Below are 21,769 nucleotides of genomic sequence, written 5' to 3' on the forward strand. Positions count from 1 at the left end.
CAGTCTGGCCTGCCCATGTCAGGAGAATCAGGTGAGTGTGGAAGTGGAATAATGCAAAACTACGTCTAGAGGTACACAGAATAAATGAACAAAGGCAGATAAAAAAAATATTAAAAGCCTGTGTGTTAGGAAAACGACACACATGGCCTGGTTATTCTTAATTACTGAAGCAAAGTAAAGTAATTACTTCTCTTAGGCAATTAAAAATTACTCAAGTAATTCTTTCCCCTCCTCTCAACAAAAATGTGCCATATTGCTGGCAATTTGTAAGAAACAAAAGGGAATAATGGGGTATAATTACATTTGCAGAGTGCCTAAGTGCACACACACACATTTTGCATGCCTATATATACACACGTATGGCAAATTAGTCACAAAAAGGGGCATCCTTTCCCAGTGCTGACTGAAGAACAGAGAAGCCCAACGTTGGTTCTCTGCCTGTGGGTGACTCAGGGTTCCCAATCTGCAAGGAGTTCCCAATCTACAAAGATCTGGAAACTGCTGTGGGATGCTATGGGAGGCTGCCATCCCTCTCACAGCTCCACTGTTGCTCATCGCCGCCGTCACTCCGCCTTTCCTCTCCATCCTCTTTCAGGTCAATAATCCTATATTCAGTCCTAAGCAACCCACTAAATGTGCAAAAGGGAGAGGATGGGAAATTGGATCGAAGCGCCGTCGGGCTCAGAAACCTGCCCTCGTTAATTCTGTGCTCTCCTCTCCATTTTTCTCCCCACAGGTCTTTCTCAAAGGAAAGTATTGATGCTCCTGGAAACCCTCAAAAGGACAGCAGGCTAAAGGCAGGCAAATGGCCATACAGAGAATTCACAGGACAACTGGCTGCAGTGACAGGGATGTTGGTGCTGTCGGCTGGGTCTGAACATGCTGAGAGCTGCCCAGTGCCCAGGAGCACAGCAAGAGCTCAGGCTCCAGCTCTGCACGTGAGAAACTGCAGGAAAAAGGGATGAAGCCACTTGCCCAAAAGCAGAGAGAAAACCTTGGCATCTCTTCTGCCTCGGGTGCCACCCGGGGTATCTTTGCCTCTAACACCTCCCTAGCAATGTTGAGAGGAACCCAGGGAGCCCCCTTGGAGCTTAAGCGAGCTGGCAGAACCAACAGAGAGAGCTGGGGATGAGAAGCAGAAGAAAGGCAAGAAAAACAACCCTCTTCAGATTTGTATTGTGAACAGTTTTATCTGGAAGGGAAATGAGGGAGAATGTGCCTGGCTCTCTGCAAAACCATTCTGAGAACCTCTCTCTGACAAACGCCAGCTGAAAAGAAGAAAGCATCCATTTGATCTTCCTTTTTTCTGAAGTCTTGTGAGCACTTATGGCAAAGAGAGGGAGAGAGAGAAGCACCTCGGGTTCCATCAATTCCCACCTGGCTCCCCAGGCACCCCTCGCTCACTGCTCGCTCCCCTTGCTGTGCTCAGCCAAAAGCTGCAGCCCTGGAGGAGGAGGAGGAGGAATTGCTTCTGCTTAATGTCAGATGCGTGGGGATGCGGTCGGCACCGTGATCCCAGTGGGACTGGGAGCTGACCAAGCAAAGGGATTTCAACAGAGGTTCCTTGGTCTTGTTGATGCCGTGTGCAGGAGGTGGGAATACTGCAGGTACTTACAGCTTCCATTCGTAGGTGTGAGCTGGGGGGTTGGCATCAGACTTGCATATCAGCTTGACATCTTTCCGATTGAGGAACCAGTTGCCATCGAAGCCCTCGATGGTGACTTCTGGCTCATCTGCAGCGGGATGACAGAGAGAGGGAGAAGGATGGAAAAGGAGGGGATGGCGTTAAGGAAAAGGAACGGGGAGGGAGCAGGAAGAGAGAAGGAGGCAAGGAGAGGGAGAGTGAGCGAAGGAGCGAGATGAAGGGAGGAACAAAGGAACATGGCAGAGGCAACAAGGGAAAGGAGGTATGAGAAAGGGAAACCGTACAATTACTCCAAGTATTCACCCTCCACAGAAAGAGAGCAACCCCCTCTCCCCCCCCTGCACCAGACCAGCATCATCCCTTCACAAAACTCATTTCCCCAGCCCCTCCAGTGTTTGCTTACACTGCACGTTGAGGGTGATGCTGTCAGTGAAGCGGTCCAGCTGGTAGTTGACCACACACATGAGCTGCTGCCGATGGGCTTCGCGGCTCGGCACCAAGCGGTACCGGCTGATCACCGTGATGGTGCCATTGCTGTTCCGGATCTCCTGAAACTCTGCTTCCCCTTTCAGCTTGGTGTCCCAGGTGACGGTGCTGGGGGGCTTCCCATTGGAGGAGATGCAAGTGGCTACCAAGATCTTTTCTGTCCTGCCTGACTTGGCGATAAGCGGCCGCGTGGTGCCCTCCATCCGATTCGTGGGTTTGGCTGCAAGGAAGTGCAGAAAAGGAGGAGGAGGAGGAGAGAAGAATACAAAGGGGTTACAAAAGCAATAGGAGATATCAAGCACCACTGCGACAGACCTCGTGGTGTATGCAGAGCTCCTGTAAACTGCTAGCGGCTGCTAGACCTGCCCTGGATGCATACATGAAGGAAAGTCCCTTCTTGCAATAGGTTTTCATCCCCATGTTAGTATGGGAAACCCAAATTGAAGAGCAAATGAATCATGCAGATGTTGGGTAGAGCCTGTTCACTCACAGCCTTATGCTCCAAGGACAAGCTCTACTTGTGTTTAGGATCTGTTGTCTCTCCTCTCTCTTCACCTGGCAGACACAGGGTGTTAAAACTCACCATGCCCTTAAGGGACAGGTCACTCTTATTCTACCTGCATTAAGAAATAAGGTAGCTGGGGTCTGGGAAGAGGAAGAGACATTCCCCAGACAACCCAATGAACCACCTACTCTGGCTTCCCTGCTCTCCACCTCTTTATGGACAACGTGAAAGAGCATGAGAGGTGAAATTCACACCAAAGGCTCAACCTTTGCCCTGAGTTCCCAAGACGGGAGTCTCAGGTTCCTCCAGACCTGTTTAACTGGAAGCAACAGCTTGCACCACGGGATTGCCCAGTAGCTTACCCAGCACTGTGAGGTTCAGCTGACTTTCCCTGTTGCCGGTTGGGAAGGTGGCAAACTCGCAGATGTAAACTCCCTCATCCTCCAACTCGAGCCGAGAGAGCTGAATGGTGCCATCTTTGAAGGAAGGGTTCCGGAAAGTCACCCGTTCTTTGTAGGGAGAGAGGATGGAGACCCCCATGGCAGGGTTGTAAATGGCCACATTCTGCTTGGTGCCGTTGGTGACTTTCTGCCACGTGACCTGCGTGATCTTCACATTGGGGAGCGGGTTGGTGAAGCTGCAGTGCAGGACCACGTCTGTCCCGATAAATCCCGAGACTGTGTCATTGACTAAGACAGTCTGAGCTTGCAGCGCTGCAATGACATGGGAAAACATGAATATACACACATAATTGGCCTAGAATAAGGAAAAAAAGAACAATTCTTGCGTGCTGGGCCCATGAACAGCTTCGCTTAGTCACCATGATCAGCCCTAAAGCTCTACAGCTACCTAGCGCTCCAGGTTGGATCAAGAATACTTTCCTTTTGCCTTCAACCTTGGAAGGCACCGCATCATTTATTGTAAGTACACAGAACTTGTGTATCCGTAGGCACACGAAGGCACAGATATTTATCAGCACAGCGTGTCCCAACATATGCTAACACAAACTCAGACACCCATTTAATCCTATTGGAAGTGCACCAGTAATTAAATGAGCCGCAGAGACTGAGGCCCTGATTACAGAGCAGCAATAGCACCCACAGAAGAACGGATTTATGGCAGTGGTCATACACCTTGCATGAGCTACCTGTATGATCTGGGTGGTTTCAGTGGCCTTATTTTCAAGGACTGAGTTTAGGATCCTTCCATCTGGGTTCTGCAGAGGAAGGATGGAAGATGCTTGGGAGAAGCTGTGGCTGTGCTCCCAGCTGCTATTCTGTCTCGTTTGAGTCCTCCCCTGCCAGATGGAGAAAATGTCTCCCAACAGACTGACCCTGAAATTCATCTTTGGCTGCCACTGTGTCTTTCCCTAATCTGTATGTTTAGAGATAATGCACTGATAATTATACAGCCAGTATTTCTATGAGAAATACAAGGGGGAAGGAAGGCGGTGAGAACGAGAAAAGCAGGTTTTGCTCGCTGCTTCTGGCAGCATCTGAAACTGGATGTATTCTGGGAGACAGAGAGGAAAGGGAAGAAAGAGGGGGTAAGGAAAAGGGAAAGGGGTACAAAGAGGGAGAAACATGAAAAGGAAGGGAAAGAAAAAAGGAAATTGACAGCAAGAGAAACAGAACACATCTTTTAGCTGACAGGACGTGAACATGGCCATGGGTGTCCCGTTCCTGCAGCTTCAGTGCTCTCTCCCCTTCTCCTCCCCTGCACACTGAGCCCATGACCCCGAGGACAAGCCTCAGCAACCCAACCCAGCCATGAGACGCCATCAGCTGACCACAGTCGGCAGCAATTAAGACCGAAACTCGGTCTCTGGAGCTTTGTGTGGGCTTGCCCCCTTCCTGAGCCAGGCACCGGGCTGCCCCACACCCTACACTGCAGCTGGACGCTGCTGAATGCTTCCCAGTGCTGCTTACAGCCACAGCAAAGCACTGGTGCCCTCCTGTGCCTGTGTGCACAAAGCCATCGGGTCCTCAGAGGCCACAGGGCTGCACCTTCCCATCCCACCCAGATGCCATGCGTGTCCCACCAGAAGGCAGAGGGAAGGGATGCTCGTGCTCCAGTGCAGTCACTGCTGGATGATGTCTCTCCTTGACAACTGGGGGAGGACATCCAAGCAGCGAGACCCCACGGAACACCTTTATGACCTGTGACACAGCTGATGGAATGAGGGCAGCGGGTGCAGAGCAGGGCTGGATCTGGACCATGCAGTGCTAGGATTCCGGGAAAGAACAGGCGGGTGTGGAGCAGCGAGAAGCCTCCGACTCGCTTTGCAGCACAAGCTGCTCCTTCTAGCCTGGAGGTTTGAGCCCACACCTATGGAGGTGCACAGCAGCCCTGCCAAGCAGCCTGCCTCTGAAGCCCTCACAGCCTCCCAAGACATGTGGGAGCTTGCAGGAGAGCAACAGCAATCACGTAGCAGAGGCCCTGGGAACAACCTGCGCCCAGCTTGGGGCTGCCTGGCTGCCTGTGTGCTCAGCACGCTGCTCCTACCTGCACTGCAGCCAAGTGCATTCATTGCTCCCCTCCTCTCCCACAGAGGGCTCGTGCTCCCAGGGCTGGGGAGATGGTACCACTGGCCCCATGCCCACATCAGCACCATGACCCCCCCATTGGATCCTTGGGTCTCCAGTGGAAGAAACCACGTTGGTGGCAGCAGGATGTGGTGACTCCGTGCCTCCTCACAGTGCCAGACGAGCAGGAGACAGGCTGGATCTCACAGAGAGGATGGAAAGCCATCACGTTGGTCACCTTGCTGGGCATCCATAGGACAGCCCAGGTTCTCTGGGGTGGGCAAGAAGGTCTGCTTGCAAAGCTATGCAAGCTTGAGGTCAAGGGATGGGCACCCACAGTGCGCCTCTTAAATAACGGTATCAAGCATGCTGGTGGTGCATATCACAAGAAAACCCAATCCACCCCCTCACCTCTGTTACGATGCTCTTTCTTTACGCTATGATTTCCCTGCAAATGAATGAATGACCCTTTTGTGAACCGAGTGGTTGTCCTCGACCTTGGGTGGGAGGAACAGTTCCCAGCTCTGACCTCCCCCTGCCATGGGATCCGTGCGTCAGCACAGACTGTACCAGGACACAAAACAAACTGGGTGCTGATGGAGCTGACCCTCAGCCAGTGCGGTCCCTCCTCTTCCCAGGTGCAAAGTGTCAAGCTCCGGGCTGGGGAAGAAACTGGTGCCAGCAGAGACTGCCAACAGCACGACGCTGCCAGCACTGTTTTCAGGCCCCTACATGCAGCAGCTTCAACAAAAACACATTCCAAACTTTCTAGAGGCTTCAGGGGAAAACGAAAAAAAAAAAAACCAACCAAAAAAACCCAGCAAACACTGTGCGGAAATCATGTTTCCTTTCCAGGTGACTGAATAACTCATGGCTCTTTTGCAAGACGCTGTAAACTCCTTTTGTTCCGCTCCTCCAAGCTTCCCATCGGGGGAAATAAAGCACCCACTGCATTGCTGCAGTAACACCCAAACCTCAGCAGAGACAACGGGTGACATAAAGGGGTTTTGCAAGGTGCTGGATCAGCATCCCGTGCTCTCCATCAGGAGCCAGAGGGCAAACTGGCTGCTGCCATGCTTGTGGGAGCATTGGTTTGCAAGGTGACTGAGCCGGGCCGGCCCTGTTACACACTCAATAATTCATAAGGGCAAACGCATCGCTTATTGATGGCAGCGAGCGTGCAAGCCAGGGCGAGGAGGAGAAAATAACATCAGCAATCAGCCTGCGGAGAGGCTTGGACATATTAAACAGGAGGTGTGTGTGCACGTGCACCTTGCTGCTGCTTTGCTGAGTGCTGCGTGTGGTCGACATGGCAGAGGAAAAGCTTTGGGATACACCCTGCATTGCAGTGCCCACCGATCCACCCCGACGGCTCCCGGGGCAGCGGCACATCAGTGGTGAGCCGTGTAGGCTGAAGCTTGCTGAGTTGCAGTTTACTCATTGTTTTATTTTACTTTTTGGTTGCTGTTGTCGTTGCTTGTGTTGTTGTTGTTGTTGTTGTTTTTAAGGTAGAAAAAGCCCAGCTGAGAGCCAAAGACATGTTGGTGCCAAGCACTCATTAGCAGAGACCTCTGGGATGCTACTCCTCCACCTTGGCTTCTGAAGTGGTTTGTGCTGGTGCCTTTCCCCACGATCCTAAGCCCAGATAGTCACTGGGTCATGCCAGGCCTTAGGGGCCCTGTGCAGGGCTCAGGGTGCCTTATATGGGGCTGGGCACCCTGGGTGTGATGTGCAAATAGCCTGCTGACCCTCCAGGCTTTGCAGAATGCTCCAGTGCTTAAAATCTTAGAATCATTAAGCTTGGGAAAGACCACTAAGATCTAGTCTGACCATCAACCCATCAAAGGCAGCAGATTTTGCAAGTGTGGGATTCTTGCCCTTCCCCATAGAGAAAGCTCTGGAAATGATCTCCAAGCACTGTGCTCTGTCACAACCAGCTTCCGATCAATGCCTCTTTGTTAAGCACCATGTGAACTCCACTCTGCTTTGCACAACCTTGCCTCTGCAAGGTGTCTCACCGATTTCTTTCTCCTGTTCCCTGATACTCATCTCACCCCAAGGGCACTGAAACAGCCCTTGGCAGCACTGTGCTGAGCCACCCTTTGCTGGGGCAATCTCACAGCTGAAGCAAATGTCAGAGGAATGAGTCCTAATAGACTTCACATCACTTAGAACTGAAGGGGATGTGGAGGTCACAGCAGCTGGACCTCATTAAAGGGCAAAGCAATGCATCATGCTCCCACCTATAAAAGACCTTGCACCAAGCACCTCATTTTCAGTTGGTTCCTTGCACTGTGAGCTCTGAAAGAGGCACTGTCCTGGCCTTGGGATTGCATGCTTTTAGGCAAAGGCACTTCAAGAAGATACCCAGGAACTCTTAGTGGAAGGAGAAATGGGACGGAGCTTTTTAGCAATTGGTGAGCTTTGTGTTTGGCTTTTTTTTTCCATTTTTTTCTCCTCCTGGTATTTCTGAATTTCTATGTCTATCCCTTCCTATTTTTACATGGAGATCAAGGCTTGAAATGAAGCCTTCCCAGGGCAGAATGCAATCAGCCTCCAGCAGCCCAAGGGAACACCACAGGTGTGTTAAGCAGGGTGAGACATGGGAAAGAGGATCCCAAATCCTGGGAGGGGAATTTCAGGTGGCAGGATGCAAAGGTTTGAAGTGGTGCTTGGCTGAGGTGTTGAGGTTAATACCTTGCTTCTTACCAAGGAGGGAGTTGGTATGGATTGCCAGGCACTCAGAGCAGTGCTTGCCTCACCCTGCATAGTCAGTGCCTGCAGCCTGCTGGGAAGGAGTGCTGCCTTTGACTCATGGCCTCTGCTTCCTGCAGCAGCACACTTTTACTGCAAGTCTTTGTCATGCTCTGATTCACCTTAGCCCCCAGTGACTCTCCAAGGGAACAGGAAGGGAGGGCTGCCTTCCCAGAACACAGGGGATGGGGCTGCAGATCAGAGGGCAGCTGCAGGTGGCAATGCTGCATGTGGAAGTTGAAGCTTGGAGGTGGCACTGTGTTGCAAGAACTGCAAGCATCCCTTCCCCCAGCCAAGAGCTCAATGAGCTCTGACAGGAGGTAGCAGCCCTACAATGGCCCAGCTGGCTCTATCCAAATAGGAAATGCAGGGCTCTGTTCTCTAGGTCACTGGTTCTTATCTGGCACCAGTGCATTGTAGCAGTGGGAATATTTCTATCTGAGGACTAGTCAATGTACTGTACTGAGTGAGCCTTTCTAGCCAGCTCTTTCCCTGTCTGCTGGGACAGGATGGGGAGCTGCTTTGGGATAAAGAAGGGTTGCCTTCTCCTGCCCATGCAGCATCTCCTCTTTGGAGAAATAGAATGCAAAGCAGCCTCAGGGTCCACTTGAATGAAAGATCCTTCCCACAGGGTCTGCTCCGTGGATGTTGCCCTTGTTCTGTGAAGGTTTGGGAATTCTGCTCATTGAGCCATCACAAAGGCCCTCACTGAGACCAAAGCCATGGTTGTCCTAGGCGTTCTTCATAGAGAGAGATGAAAGAGAAGCAGATGACAGGGCGAGAGCAGCCACAGATCAAACAGCAGAGCTGAACACCAGACTACTAGCTCTTGCTGTCTGTGCTTCCACCTCGCAAACAGCCCAGTTCCAGCTCTCTAGAAGGGCTGTGAACCTGAAGAGTGGGAAGGGAACAGCCATGCCTCTTTGCTCCTGGCATTCCCTCATTGCTTCTCTCCTGACTTTCGCACAGCTGCTTTGCTTCACCCTCAAGTCAAGGGGAGGGGAACATGCCCTGTGGCAGGAGCAGGGAGGCTGGCAGAGCAGGGCTCTGGCTGCGAGTGCTGACACAGCACTGGGAAAGGCCTTCCTGCAATAAAGCCACGAAATCCCGTGCTCAGCAACAAAGCACAAAGGCTCTCAGTCACGGTGGAGCAGTCTGCTCCCAGCATCCTGCCCCTCTGGCACGTCGGCTAATCCCTGGTGAGGCTGCTGGTTCCCACACCTGAGCACCAGGCTGCCTCTGCCTGCTGTGCCCCAGCACTTGGCTGCTCACTGTCCCTCCAGGCCTTTGGGCTGGACCTCGCTCCAGCTCTTTCCTCAGCTCTTTTCCCACTGTGTGCCCTTCCAGTGTGTGGCTTTGGGACTCCATCTCCTTTTCCTTGTGGCTTTATGTGACTTATCACAGCAGGTCGTGTTTTCTTCCTGTAAGCCAGCTGGTCTCCATCACCAAGGAGCCCCTCAAGCTGCTCTGCAGGGCTTATTTCCTCAATTTGTCTTCTCCAGGTTTCAGCCCTACCCATTATTTCCATATTTCTTGTATCATCCCAACACCATCACAACCCAGTGCCTGTGCATTTCCTAGCCACTAGTTCATCTTGAATGCACCCAGGACCACAGTTCTGCACTGGGAAAAGCAGGTAGGTGGTCAAAGAGCAATACCTCAAAGCCCTGTGTCACACAGAGTCATCTCTTTGCTGGGAACTTTGCTCATAAGGGAGGGGAAAAAAAAAAAACAAAAACAGAAGTTCTCCTGTGTTCTGTATCTCTGTAAGCAAGAGGGAAAGTACCCAGGCATGTTTGATGGCTTGAGATGGGGCTGGATTCATAGCCAGTGTTAATTCAGAGCTTGGGTGGGGAGGGAGGGCAGGAAAAAGCAGTACAGGAAAATAAAATGTGGAGGGATGGGGAAGAGGCACAGAGTAAGAGGAAGGTAATTCAGCTGGGAATGTCCTGAGACCTTTTGCTAAGAGGAAGGTAATTCAGCTGGGAATGTCCTGAGACCTTTTGCTGATGGGCTGAGCCCCACATGGGTGGGTTCATTAAGGTTGGACCACCAATGTCATCTAATCCAACCATCGACCCATCCTCACCATGCCCTGTGTATGTGGATAATTTTACTGCTTTGATTCTCCCTTGGATTTCTGCATTCCTTTGGATGTCGCTCAAAAAGCCCTAGTCCAGGGCTAAATATTCTCCCTATTGGAGCTCCCCAGGTGCTGAGGAGAGACTTAATGAAGAGCTGTGAAGAGGGGATCAAGATAGCAACCCATAACGAGCCTCATTTCCGAAACGAAGGAACTCGAGTCTGAAGAGATTCAGTAAAAACAAAAATAAAACTCGATGGCACAGGAAGAAAGCATCCAATCCTTCCCTCCCCAGGCTGCCAGCACAGAGCAGGAATAGGAAACGGGAGCATTCAGGGCTCGGCTGCAGTGACTCAACCTTCATCCCGATGGGGACGCGGCAAAGCCGAAACTCTGCTGACTCAGGTGTGATGAGGAACTGCTGCCCCTGCTGGCCTCACCGCCCTCATTCCCTCTGTCCTGACTCAATTCAAGGCCCTTCTACCATTGGACTCCCAGGGAATTACCAATAGAGGCAAACTCTTTGCTCTAATTCCCAAGATGTGGTGACAGCCTTGTGCCAAACCACATCGGTGGTGACCAAGCCTGGGATTTTTGTGGAGAAGATGAAGATTCTCATTTTTCTATAGTTTAAAGACTTGCTAACCAGTCACAGCTTTCTGGCTGCGGTCTTTGCTTTCTTCTTGTCTTGTCCTTGGGGTCTGTCGTGCATTGCTGGCGATTTCATGAGCTCCTTAAGTTAAGAGAAACATTTTCTACTGTTTCAAGTGGGAATGCCATGCTCTGTGCTGCTATAATTTGTCCAAAGATAGAAACAATTAACATTGTTTTGTGACCAGAAGGAAAACAGAAGTTCTGATGGCTCAGAGCTGGCAACCAGGAGTAATCTTGGCCACCAACGTGGCATGGCACCCACCAAACAGCAGGGATGGTCACCCTGATGCTGCCTCTGCTCTCTCAAGATGGGTTTCCTCTTCCTTTAGAGGTTTTTTTTCTCCATGAGAGTGGAAAAGACTCAGAAATCTCAAGTCTGGAAAGAACAACATCCATAACACTCAGTGCTCCAGCCTGACTTTCAGCCTGCTGCTCAGCTTTGTTATCAAGCTCTGTGCAGGAAATTCACTTCACATATTCCTGTCCTCTTCCAGCTTGGTGATCTCTGCAGCACATGGGCACCCTGCCTCAGTCCTACCTGCGCCCGCCTGCAGGAGTCGGTCTGCGTGTTTATGGAAAGCGCTGAGTCTTCAAAGGGCTTTTCAGAAGGTAACTAATTAATCCTCACACATCCCAGAGGCAGGTAAGTATTATTACCTCTGCTTTCAGGGATGGGGAAATCAGAGGTGCTGAATGACAAAGAAATGTGCCCAAGGCCACCCAGGCAATCTCACCGGCATGGCTTGGGTGAGATGTGGGGCTCTGCGTATTGGGGTGATGATTCTCACCTAAGGAAGCAGCATGCAGGCATTGTAGTGATGCCTCGCAGCCCTAAATAGAAAAGGTTGCCCTTATCTTTATGGCTGGGGAAACTGAGGCATGGGGTGATGAAGAAGCAAGCCTGCTGATGGAGCCTGGAAGAGAAGCTAAGCATGATCCGCATTAGCAGCTATGCTGAAGTTATCAAAACACAGCTTGAGGATGGGGACCCTTGGGCTCAGAGCCAGCAGTGGCTGTGGGGAGATGGGCTCTGTGAGCCTCAGGGCTGCAAACAAGCAACAGGACCACCCATAGGGCAGCCTATGCTGACCTCAATCACAGCATCAGCAGGAGTGAGGGTCAGGCCCCCCACGGGGGGTCAAAATCCTTGTCTCTCTGGGAGGTGTGGGGCAGCAGCCTGTTTGCTGGTGGGGTTAAGGGAAACCAACACAGTTATATCCATGCTCAGGGCAGGAGAAACAGCAGTTCAAAGGGACTTGGGCCAAAGAGGATCCTGCAGGGAGGGGCTTACAGCACAGGGGCTGCATCACATCTCCATTTGGTCCCACCCCTCCAGGACAAAGCTCACCTATTCTGGGGAAAGCAATGGTAACTGGGAACTCTGACTTCTGAATTTTATGTTCTTAGTGATTGTAGTGCAAGGGGAGAGGCCAGAAAACTTCTGGGAAGAAAAACTAGGGACTTTCTCATGCTTTATTGTCCCTTCCATAGACAAGGTGGCTTTGTGCTTGCAGGCAGCCCCAGGGTGGACCTGGGATGGAGCATCCAGGGGAATTTGATCTGAATGCCCTTGAGGAGGTGGGTTGAAGTGCTCTGAGTGACTAATGGGGGATCCTTATGGCACATTATCCCTGCATGTGCATCCTCCAGGCATCTCAGCATCACCCGCAGTCCCATGGATGTGTCAGCAAGTCCTACGCTGGGTCGCTGCTGTGCAGGCTGGGCTGGGGGCTCAGCATGCAAATAGAGGAGGTTCAGTATCACTATTTTTTTTCCCCCAGGCTGGGGGTGTTAGAGCAGGAAGGCTCTAAGGGATATCAGCAACTGTGACAGGAGCTGTGGGCAGCTACAAGCTACTTGAATCTTGATGGCACACTTCAGTCACGTACTGCCTCTAAATCCCACTGTTCCCAATGTCTAGGTTTATGATACAGACAAGCCAGAAACAAAAACCAATCGCTTCCCTATAAAGATCTATTAACAGGCAACAAGATGGGGCAAGGCAGGAGTCAACATCCCATTTCCAGCCTCGGAGTGGAGAAACCATGCCCAGAGACGGAAGGTTAAATAGCTCAGTTGGCCCTAATTGGCTCATTTGATTGACTTTCATAGCTACTACATTGACTGCTGTTGTAACTGCATCAATGCCGGGCTCCCTGCTTCCTTCCTGCACGCAACAAGCTGTGCTCAGATGGGAGCAGCAGGCTCCAAATTTCCATCCTCGCGTAGAGAACCCCATCGATTCATCCTGGGCTGCTCCAGGGGTTGGCTGCTCCCCTGGGACATCAGGTCCAAGCTGAAACGGGGGGGGCTGACAAAGTTGCCACAAAAATGGCAAGTATGATGGGAGGGGGAACCAAACCTAGTGGAAAACTTCCCGACGCAGCATGTTGTTCTGATTGAAAGTGCCATTTGGTCCAAGCCAAAACTATCCACTGGAACGTGCTGATTTTGACAAAACTCAATTTACAAAACAGAAAGGCCCGCAGATAAGGTTGAAATGGTTTGTGCTAACCTTGGAACAGAATGTTTCCTTTTTTTTTTTTTTTTTTTTTTTTTTTGTGGTGTTCATTTTGCCCGCTTTAAATCAAGTTCTCTTTTTATTATTTACATTTGAAGTCTCAGATTTATTTTAGAACGACTTCCTCTGTATTCTCACTTCTTCCAAAGGGAGCACAGCACAACCCCGAGCGGAGCTGCAACCAAAACCAAATGCTTTGGCTGTAAGGCAATGGGACTCTTTGGATAAAGCCAGGCCAATGCTGTCTCTTGAAATTTTGTTTCTGTGCAAATTCTCTAAATGTCAGTTTGTTTCCAAGCAGAAACATGCAGTCATCTCCATGGCCAACCTCTCCAAGAGCTCTTGAGCCCAAAGAGCAAGCTGTTCCTTCTTGCTGGTGCATCTCCCTACTTGGGCCTGCTGTCAGCATCCCATCCCTTGGTCGGGAGCTATTTGGGGCTGTGCAGTGCATCTCTGTGCTCCCCATCCTCTTCTTGGAGCTGACAGACGGATCTGCTCCCACCCTCCACCTGCCCACCATGCCCACCTCCTCCTCCGTCTGCTGTTTGTGTCTTCCCACTTGCTAACAGTTACCCTTCAGGCTGTTGGAGAGAACGCATGTTCTTTTCAGATGGAGTGGGGGGAAGAGCAATAACACAAAGCAGACTATAAGATTTCTTAGCAGACACGACAATATGGGCACAGTTCCCGCAGAGAGCTGTTTGGGTAGATAAACATCCTAGGCACCTTGCTGCCAGGAACTCTTTGTGTGATCCTGGTGACCCAAGGTGTACAGCCAAAACAAAGGAAGAAACAGAACTGGCACAGGTTGCCCAAGGAGGCTGTGGATGCCCCATCCCTGCAGGCATTCAAGGCCAGGCTGGATGTGGCTCTGGGCAGCCTGGGCTGCTGGTTGGTGACCTTCACACAGCAGGGGGTCAAAACTAGATGACCATTGTGGTCCTTTCCAACCCAGGCCATTCTAAGATATGATTCTATGACTTGCAGGTGGGATGTGGCCATGGATGTACCAACACAGGTTCCTCAATGGCTGTGGACCACTGTGTGACCACCATGTAAATGAGAAGTAAGGGAAGGAGAAAGCAGTACAGAATGAACCCACAGGAAATGAGAACATCTCTGCAAAGGGATGGGGTGAAACCAGCTGGGGCTGCCCTTGGTGCTTTCACAACCTGCTGGTATGGCAGCAGGGCTGAAAACTGCACAGCAGTTGGGGTGTCCCTTGTTTGCCACCCCTGCTCTAGAGCAGCCGCTGTGGGAGCTAACAGCTGCGAAGAAACATCCTCACTTGTTGCTATTGCCAAGGTGATAGATATAACACAGCTGGATGCTCGAGTACCTAAGGAGACAGATGGAAGGATATAAATAGTGCACAGAGAGAGAGGACAAAAAGTCCCATCCTCAGTTCCGTGTAAAGTGACCAGAATAGTAGTGGAGAGGCTTCCAGAAATAACCAGATGAGTACTGAATGAATGCAAATGAAATCTTTTAAAAAAAGGAAAGGAAAAAAAGAAGCTAGGGGAAGGGGATCAAAGAGGGCTGCTTAGTTTGACTGAACTGCATTTCTCCCATCAGGGAAGGAGTGCTCGTGTCATCTGGATGCCGTGAATGGTTCTGGCTGTGAGATACAGGAATGCTTCAGTGGGGCAGGCAGGGAGAGAAAGATAAGTTTCCAGATAAGTGTCATTAACTCCTATTAGCGTGTGTCAGAGAGTTCAGAGGGTCACCCTTCAGATAAGGGTGGGAGCCCCACGGGCAGCAGATTCCTGTCTGTGCTAAAAGGGAAAGGAGGCAAAGTTTGGAAGAGAGATCCCAGTTGTGGGGATGGGGATGCAGAGAGCAGCACAGGACATGTCCTCCTGGCACAGCATGGTGTTGGGCAGAAACAGATCAACTTGCTAATTAGAAGTAAGGCTGGGCACTGAGAAATGGCCGCTTCACTGGAGGACTCGTGCTCAGCAGACTGGCTGATCCAAACAAGGGGAACAGAGCTTCAAGGCACAGCCTTGTGCCCTGCCTGGGTACCCCACAGATAAAACCTTTACTTATGCCTCAGAACGGAGTATTTTCCTGGTTCTGGTGGGGCAGCAGCCCTGGAGCTTTGCTCTTTCAGTTCGAGACAGGAGGAACAGATCCTTGAGGCTGAACCTCCAGCAGATCAACAGCACAGTGAGTATCCAGCCCACAGGTGATGGAAACAGCTCAAGAGGATGGGAATGCTGCGCCCCAAAGGGAAAGAAAAGGGCTTCATTTAGGGGTGTGACACCTTCCTCAGGAAACAGCTCATCAGAAGGAAATGACACCCCTGAACTGGAGAATAGCTGCTGCTTCTTTGCAGGGCTGAAGGCAACCTGAAAGGCCAGCCTGATCCCATCCCTGCGGCTGCTCCCAGTGCCAAGGGAAGGACTGGGGCAGCAATAGGAGCCCGAGAGGAAGTTTACAGTGATCTCAGAGCAGTGAGTGTGGCTTTTCCTGCATCCCATAGGGAAGGAACAGCTCATGGGCCAGCCTGCATGGGGCCTGGGGGGCTGACATCTCACTGGCACAGTGTAAATCCAAACTAATTGCACTGTTTGCTCTGGGAATGCTCCCAGTGCACTCGGCATAACTGAGAAATACTCCAACCTCTCCCACTGCAAATGCTCTGCTCTTCCACATCCTTTTAGCTAGGATCTGTGTTGTTTTTTTTTTGGTTTTTTTTTTGTTTCCTCTCTTATCTCATATTCCTTTTCCTTCCATTGTCCTCATTCTAGGAAACCAGAAAAAGGCAGGCTGGTTTGAGATTCTGCCTTCGCTCTGTTCCATGAAATCCTTGCATCCTTCAGACTTGCCTTGCAGCTAACGAGCGCTCCGGACCAGACGATGAGGTAAGGGTCCCTTGGGCAGGAAGGCAAGCTATCTGCAGGCAGCTGTTGGGCTGCAGGGCGAAGCCATTTTAATTACCTGGCAGCAGAGCACCAGCTGAAGAATGGTCAATGTGTAAAGCAAGCGGGGCTGGGATGCCTGCAGAAGGCTGCCTGCTGATCTTGGGCTAGATTAAATTCCTCTGTGAGGGCTGACCACAGCTTTATGGCAGTGGGGTTGGGTTGGGGCAATGCCTGTGTCCCCAAAGCAGGGCAAATGCACCCTAAGCAAGACCTGTGACTTCAGCAGGAGCTGAAGCTGTTGCTTTTCCATCCTTAGCATTGCAGAGGGCAGACCCCACCTCCTCCAAGTTCCAGATTTCCAAGACCCCCTGGGTTGTGTTATCCCCAAAAAGGGGCACTGCTGGGCCATGTGCTGTGCTTAGAGTTCAGCACAGCGCCTGGCCCCCTACAACCCAGGTCCTACTGTACCCCCAGCAGGTTGCTCACACCTCTATCTGTCCCCACGCCGCCCTGGGCTTCGTGCCTCCTTCCCTGCTCTCTCCCACGGGATCCAGGGGCTCCCATTCTCCTTCTCCTCCATGCAAGGAGCCGCACCCCGAGCCCATCGAGCTCTGACTTGCTGGAACAGCTTGGGCTGGTTCTGGGCAGGACATGCTGGAACCTGCTTCCTCCTCCTGGCCCTTGGAGCACCGACACGTAGGCTGCTGGGCATGCTGGATGCAGCTGTGCACTGCGGGATCCAACCCTCAGACTTTGGTGTGGAAAAGGTGCAGGTCTGTGAGTCACCTGGATTCAGCAGGTTTCTGCTCCCTTCCCTTGCTCTGGGGATGGACAGGGTCTCTGGGCTCTGCTCCTGCCCCTCCTGCTCCAATAACCCCAGATGGGAGCTCGCATCAGACCCCAGGGCAGATGCTTGTGGCTGCAGCCGTTGGATCCCCCATAGCCAAGTGATGGGGACATCCTGGTGCCATCTGGTGTCCTTTGGTCCCAGTGCTGTGGCAAGGACGTTAGGGGAAGTGCGTGCTGCACCACTGCATTTCAGGGCTCAGTACAAATATTTCTGGCTTGCACAGCTACAAATCCCCCCCTTAAAAGCCATGTTTTTTTTCTCCAATCCAGCACAAGCATCCTAGCTGGGCTAACACATGGGCAGCTGCCCCCACCGCTTCCCCCAGCGGAGCTCAGGCAAGCACAACACAATGCATAATTAGGTTAATGAGCTAAGCACGGATTTTAATTGGGATTCCCTGATTTACTGGTCTGTCTCCTCCTTTTGTTTTACTGCTGGTGAAGGTTCCTAAAAGCTGCCCTTGCTAATGGCTCTGATATCAGAAAGGTCTTACGGATCTTTAATTGTATTTAATCATCAAGGTAATTAATGATCCTTGAGCAAAATGGAGATTGCATCTAGAGGAGTTCCAGTCTTGCCCTTCAGCTTCTGTTGTGTCTGGGCAAAGGCATCCTGCAGACATGTAGGAAATGGGGGGGAGGAACAGGGAAAGACAAAGGGATGAGAGGGGAGGCATGGGAGGGGAAAGGGTTGGGAAAAGGGCTTGAAGATGGAGAAGGAGCTGGATGGAGGAGAGGGGAGTGGAGAAAGGGAAACAATCCTATTCTTTCTCATCACCTTATAGGAATGCTGTGATTGATGTGATGGAGAGAATCCTCAGACACAGGTGCAAGGAGCCTCATGTCCTCCTCTTCCTCTGCTGCTCTTAATGGCTACCATGAAATGCCCAGCTCTGCCATTGCTGGGGGTGCTTGGTCACCCCACACCTCCAGCCCTGCACTCATGCTGCAGCAGGTTCACTCTCGTAAGCCAGAACCACCTGTTTCTGCCATTCCCCTTTTTCCATCTCTGCTTCCCTCTGGCACCGTTTCACTGCAGGAAGACATCTCCCAAGCTCAAAGCCCTGTGAGGGAGCAGCAGCAAGCTGCAGCACGTCTCCAGTCCCAGCCACAGCCAACGTCTTCATCTCTCCCAGCGTGCCCAGAGCCGGTCTGACCAGCACCAGCTGCCTGCTCTGACTCGCCCCAAAAATGCAGCTTCAGTCAAATGGCAGCAGGGAAGCAAGCAGGGCCATGGGGTGAGTCCTTATGGCATGGGACCTACCAGGCCATGCACATCATAGGCACAGGGCTGTGCTGGCTGGCTCCCAGCCCCCTAAGCTCAAGAGGTGATTTAGTGGAGAGGAACCATTGCTTTTCCCTCCTGCAGCTTCAAGGGTGAAGCATGGTGACTGGTGCAGGAGCCAAGGAGCAAAGCTTGGTGGGGGTGATGCTCAGGGTTGCACAGGGGAAAAATGCAGCAGGGCCCATTAACAAGGCTTCCTCTCTGCTTCCTTTTCTAGTGGGTTTTCTGCAGCAGAGCACAAGGAGGCCTGGCACAGTGCTGGAAGGAACTTGCTCTTATGCTGTCACTGCAGATCAGCCATGCTGCAGCTCCAGCTGGGAGCCAGGTGAGCTCTGGGAGCCGTGAGTTGCAGAGAGGAACTGGTGAGCTGGGCATGCGCTGCCAAGTGAGCAGAGCAGCAGCTCTCAGTGGAGCAGCCCAAAGTGATGATGGTGCAGGTTTGGGGGCTGAGCTCCTTTCCAGATATGGCTCTCCTTGGAAACCTGGGGCTCCCATACCATGAGAAAGGACCTACGTTGAGCTGGTTGGGCTGGGAACCTGCCCCTTCCTGCTCCAGAATAAACCTCCTTGCCAGGCAGGTTTCAGCTTGCTGGGGCTGTCAGCTTGGCGGCTCTCGCTTCTAGTGGTTTTTTTCCTTCTTTATTGCCTACATATCCACCCCAGGGCTTGAGAAAAGGCTGCCTCCTTTGCAGCATTAGCAAACGTGGCAATTTTCCCCACTCAGAGTATTTCATACCTGGGCTTTTTTCTCCCACGCTCACTCCTCGTCCCATAGAGCTGGCCTACCAAAACTAAGCAAATAAGGACACGAGGTGTGAAATACAGGGAGAGGCAGAGCAGGGAGCTGCAGACGAAGGGGTGCCACAAGGAGTAAGGGATACTGAGCAAGTCAGCATGCTGCACAGAGAACAGGAAGGGAGGAAGTTGCAGCTGGTGTGTGCCAGCCCATAGCAATGGGCTCCGGGAAGCATTGAGAGAAAGGGAGGAAGGAGAGGGCTGAAAAACTGGGATGTGATGGGGTTTATGGTGTGCTCAGTGCTGCTCCCCCTAGATCATGCTAATCATCTGTTACCCCACCATGCTGCTCCCTGTCCTGGGAATTGGCCATGCTGATTGCAGCAGCAGTGAAGATGCGATCAGCCCCTTTCCTCCCTCCCAAGTCAGAAGATTGTGTCATTTATTCCCCTGTAAACAAAGCAGCCAAAAGAGAAGCCCAGCCCAGAGATGAGAAACCTTCCCGGAGCCGTGGAGCAGTGCTGGGGCTCCATCATGTGAGCTTGGCTGTGTGACAGCTGCCTTGTGCTGGAGCACGGCACCCTAACCCCACCAACAGCAGCAGGTCCTCATGGTCCTGCCTTGCTCTTGTGCTTCCCAGCCTGGGTTCAATGGTGCTACCTGCTCAGAACGCATTGGCTGCTTCGAATGAATCAAAATGCTCCTCCAGACCCTGCTGGGAAGCAGAGTGTGATGTGGGATGATGTGGTCAGCAACACCTGCTGCACCCTGTCTATCACATTTAAAATAAAAGTGTCCTCTGCCTTCTGCAACCAGGTATCTGCAATGAGAGGTGCTGGCTAACATCAACAACAGCGGGGCCAGGAGAACCTGATGCAAACAGAGCTCATCTGCTTGCTGACTTCCACCTGTGTTGCAGCACAGCCTTGCTCCAAGCAGTAAACCCATGCTGGTTCTGGCAGCCAAGGCTGGAGCATGCAGTCAGTGGGGCTGTGTTGCACCAAGCACAGCCCAGGGCTCTCTGTGCAGCTGCTCAGTGTAGTAGAAGTGCTTTCTCCCTTCTCTTTCCTCCTGACCCTGCAGTAAAACATCTGCACAGCATCAACACCGATGTGAAGATGTCCAGCATCTAAAAGCATCATGAGAGCCCTTCCTCATCAAAGAGCCCGAATGCCTTTGTTTGCTGCTGCCTGCTGAGGAAGGATCAGCCCCAAGGACCCTTGCAGTGCACACAGAGCTTGTTTGAAAACTGATCTCAATCCGCTGCCTTCGTTTTGGTTTTCTATCAAGTAGTAACAGCAAAAGATGTTGAGGGCTGCAGGGAAGTTAATGGGCACAGCCTACAAAACCTCACCGAGATGCTGTGAAACCTTTGAACCAGTGCTCAAATAGATTTTTAAATAGAGTCCCAGGCCTCGATGCACTCAAGGTGATGAAAGAAATGAACCAAGAGTTCTGACGGTGCTGCGCACGGAGGATAAATGGCTTTCTCATTGATAATGCCAGGGGCTGAAGCCAAGGGATTCATCAGCACGTTTTGGCATCCCAGGGGACCTTGGGACTCCATCCTCTTGTTAAATCACACGTTACCAGGAGTGGGTATGAAGGAATGTGAGGGTAGCAGCAGCTGGAAGCCCATCTTGCACCCCATAAAGCTCCTGAACATCTCCAGAAAATGACATCAACCCATGGATGTGGCTGCAGGGAGGTGAGTGCTAACCCAGCTGTGTTTGTTGCAGGGGAGGAATCTGCTCTCTCCATTCTGATGCTGTGAGGACCTGAGCTGCTTCCCATCCATCCAGGTCTGCAGAGGTGCATGCATTTAGCAACAGCAAGAAGGGGAGAAACACAAAGATCCTACTGTGCCCCATCAGGTCTGCTCATAGCACATCCAGCATCCCCTGTGTGACCCTGTATTTTCAGTTAGCAGGGTCTTGCTGGCAAAAATAGAGGCAGAAAGATGTGAGGTTTCTCGCCCCTAACATGAGGTTGGAGCAGAAAGAAGAGCAGTTTGATTGCAGAAGTCCTATCAATAACCAAACGTGCACCAGTGGACCACCACATCCACCCGATGCAGCTCTAAGCCGAAGTTTTCCTCCCCTCGTTGCTTCAGCAAAACAGAGGCGAATCCCCTAAAGATGGCCACGATCCATTGTGCAACAAGCGACCTATATTCCGGCCACATACCGCAGGAAAGCAACAACAAAAGACAGCGGCAGCTCTTCCCTGCCCCCTTCCCCTCTCCCTGCAGATGTCTGTCGGTTAATCCGCGGGGGCACCGGGACCAAACCCACCCCTCCCTCCCCCCCTCCCCCCCCGGCTGGGTCAGCGGTGTCACAGCAATCCCCGCAGCCTCACCCTCATCCCTACCCCCACCCTCATCGCCTTCATCCCAATTCCCAGCCCCACCTTCATCATCTTCATCCCCACTCCTACCCCCACCCTCACCACCTTCATCATCCCCATCCCAACCTCCGTCCCCTTCTACGTCCTCAACCTTATCTTCATCACCCCATCCCCCTTCTCATCCCCACCCCATCCCCCTCCACGTTCCCACCCCTACCCCCATCCTCATCATCTTCATCGTCCCCACCCCTCGTCTCAGCCCTCAGCCTCATTCTCACCCCCCTCCGGATCCCCATCCTTACTCCCACCCTCATCATCTTCATCGTGCCCTTCTACATCCTCAACCTTATCTTCATCACCCCATTCCACTCCTCACCCCCACCCCATCCCCCTCTGCATCCCCACTCTTACCCCTATCCTCACCATCTTCATCATCCCCATCCCCCTCTTGCCCCCTCTGCATCCTCATCATCACCTTCATCATCCCTAGCCCCCTTCGATCCCCATCCCTGCC

At 51.9% G+C, this 21,769-nt stretch overlaps 1 protein-coding gene across 1 annotated transcript in view; it reads right to left on the reverse strand.

Annotated features, from left to right (window-relative positions):
- The window catches only part of NECTIN1 (nectin cell adhesion molecule 1), a gene marked incomplete at both ends in the record, with an annotated part of 71,050 nt that overhangs the window by 35,202 nt on the left and 14,079 nt on the right, over positions 1 to 21,769 (reverse strand). The window contains 3 exons of the mRNA XM_079545809.1: positions 1,616 to 1,733; positions 2,049 to 2,351; positions 2,999 to 3,349. Coding sequence (XP_079401935.1) covers positions 1,616 to 1,733; positions 2,049 to 2,351; positions 2,999 to 3,349 — 772 coding nt within the window. The remainder of the gene's footprint in view (positions 1 to 1,615; positions 1,734 to 2,048; positions 2,352 to 2,998; positions 3,350 to 21,769) is intronic.

The sequence above is a fragment of the Tetrao urogallus genome (genome assembly GCF_951394365.1).
Source record: "Tetrao urogallus genome assembly, chromosome: 22".
In the NCBI taxonomy this organism is placed as follows: domain Eukaryota; kingdom Metazoa; phylum Chordata; class Aves; order Galliformes; family Phasianidae; genus Tetrao; species Tetrao urogallus.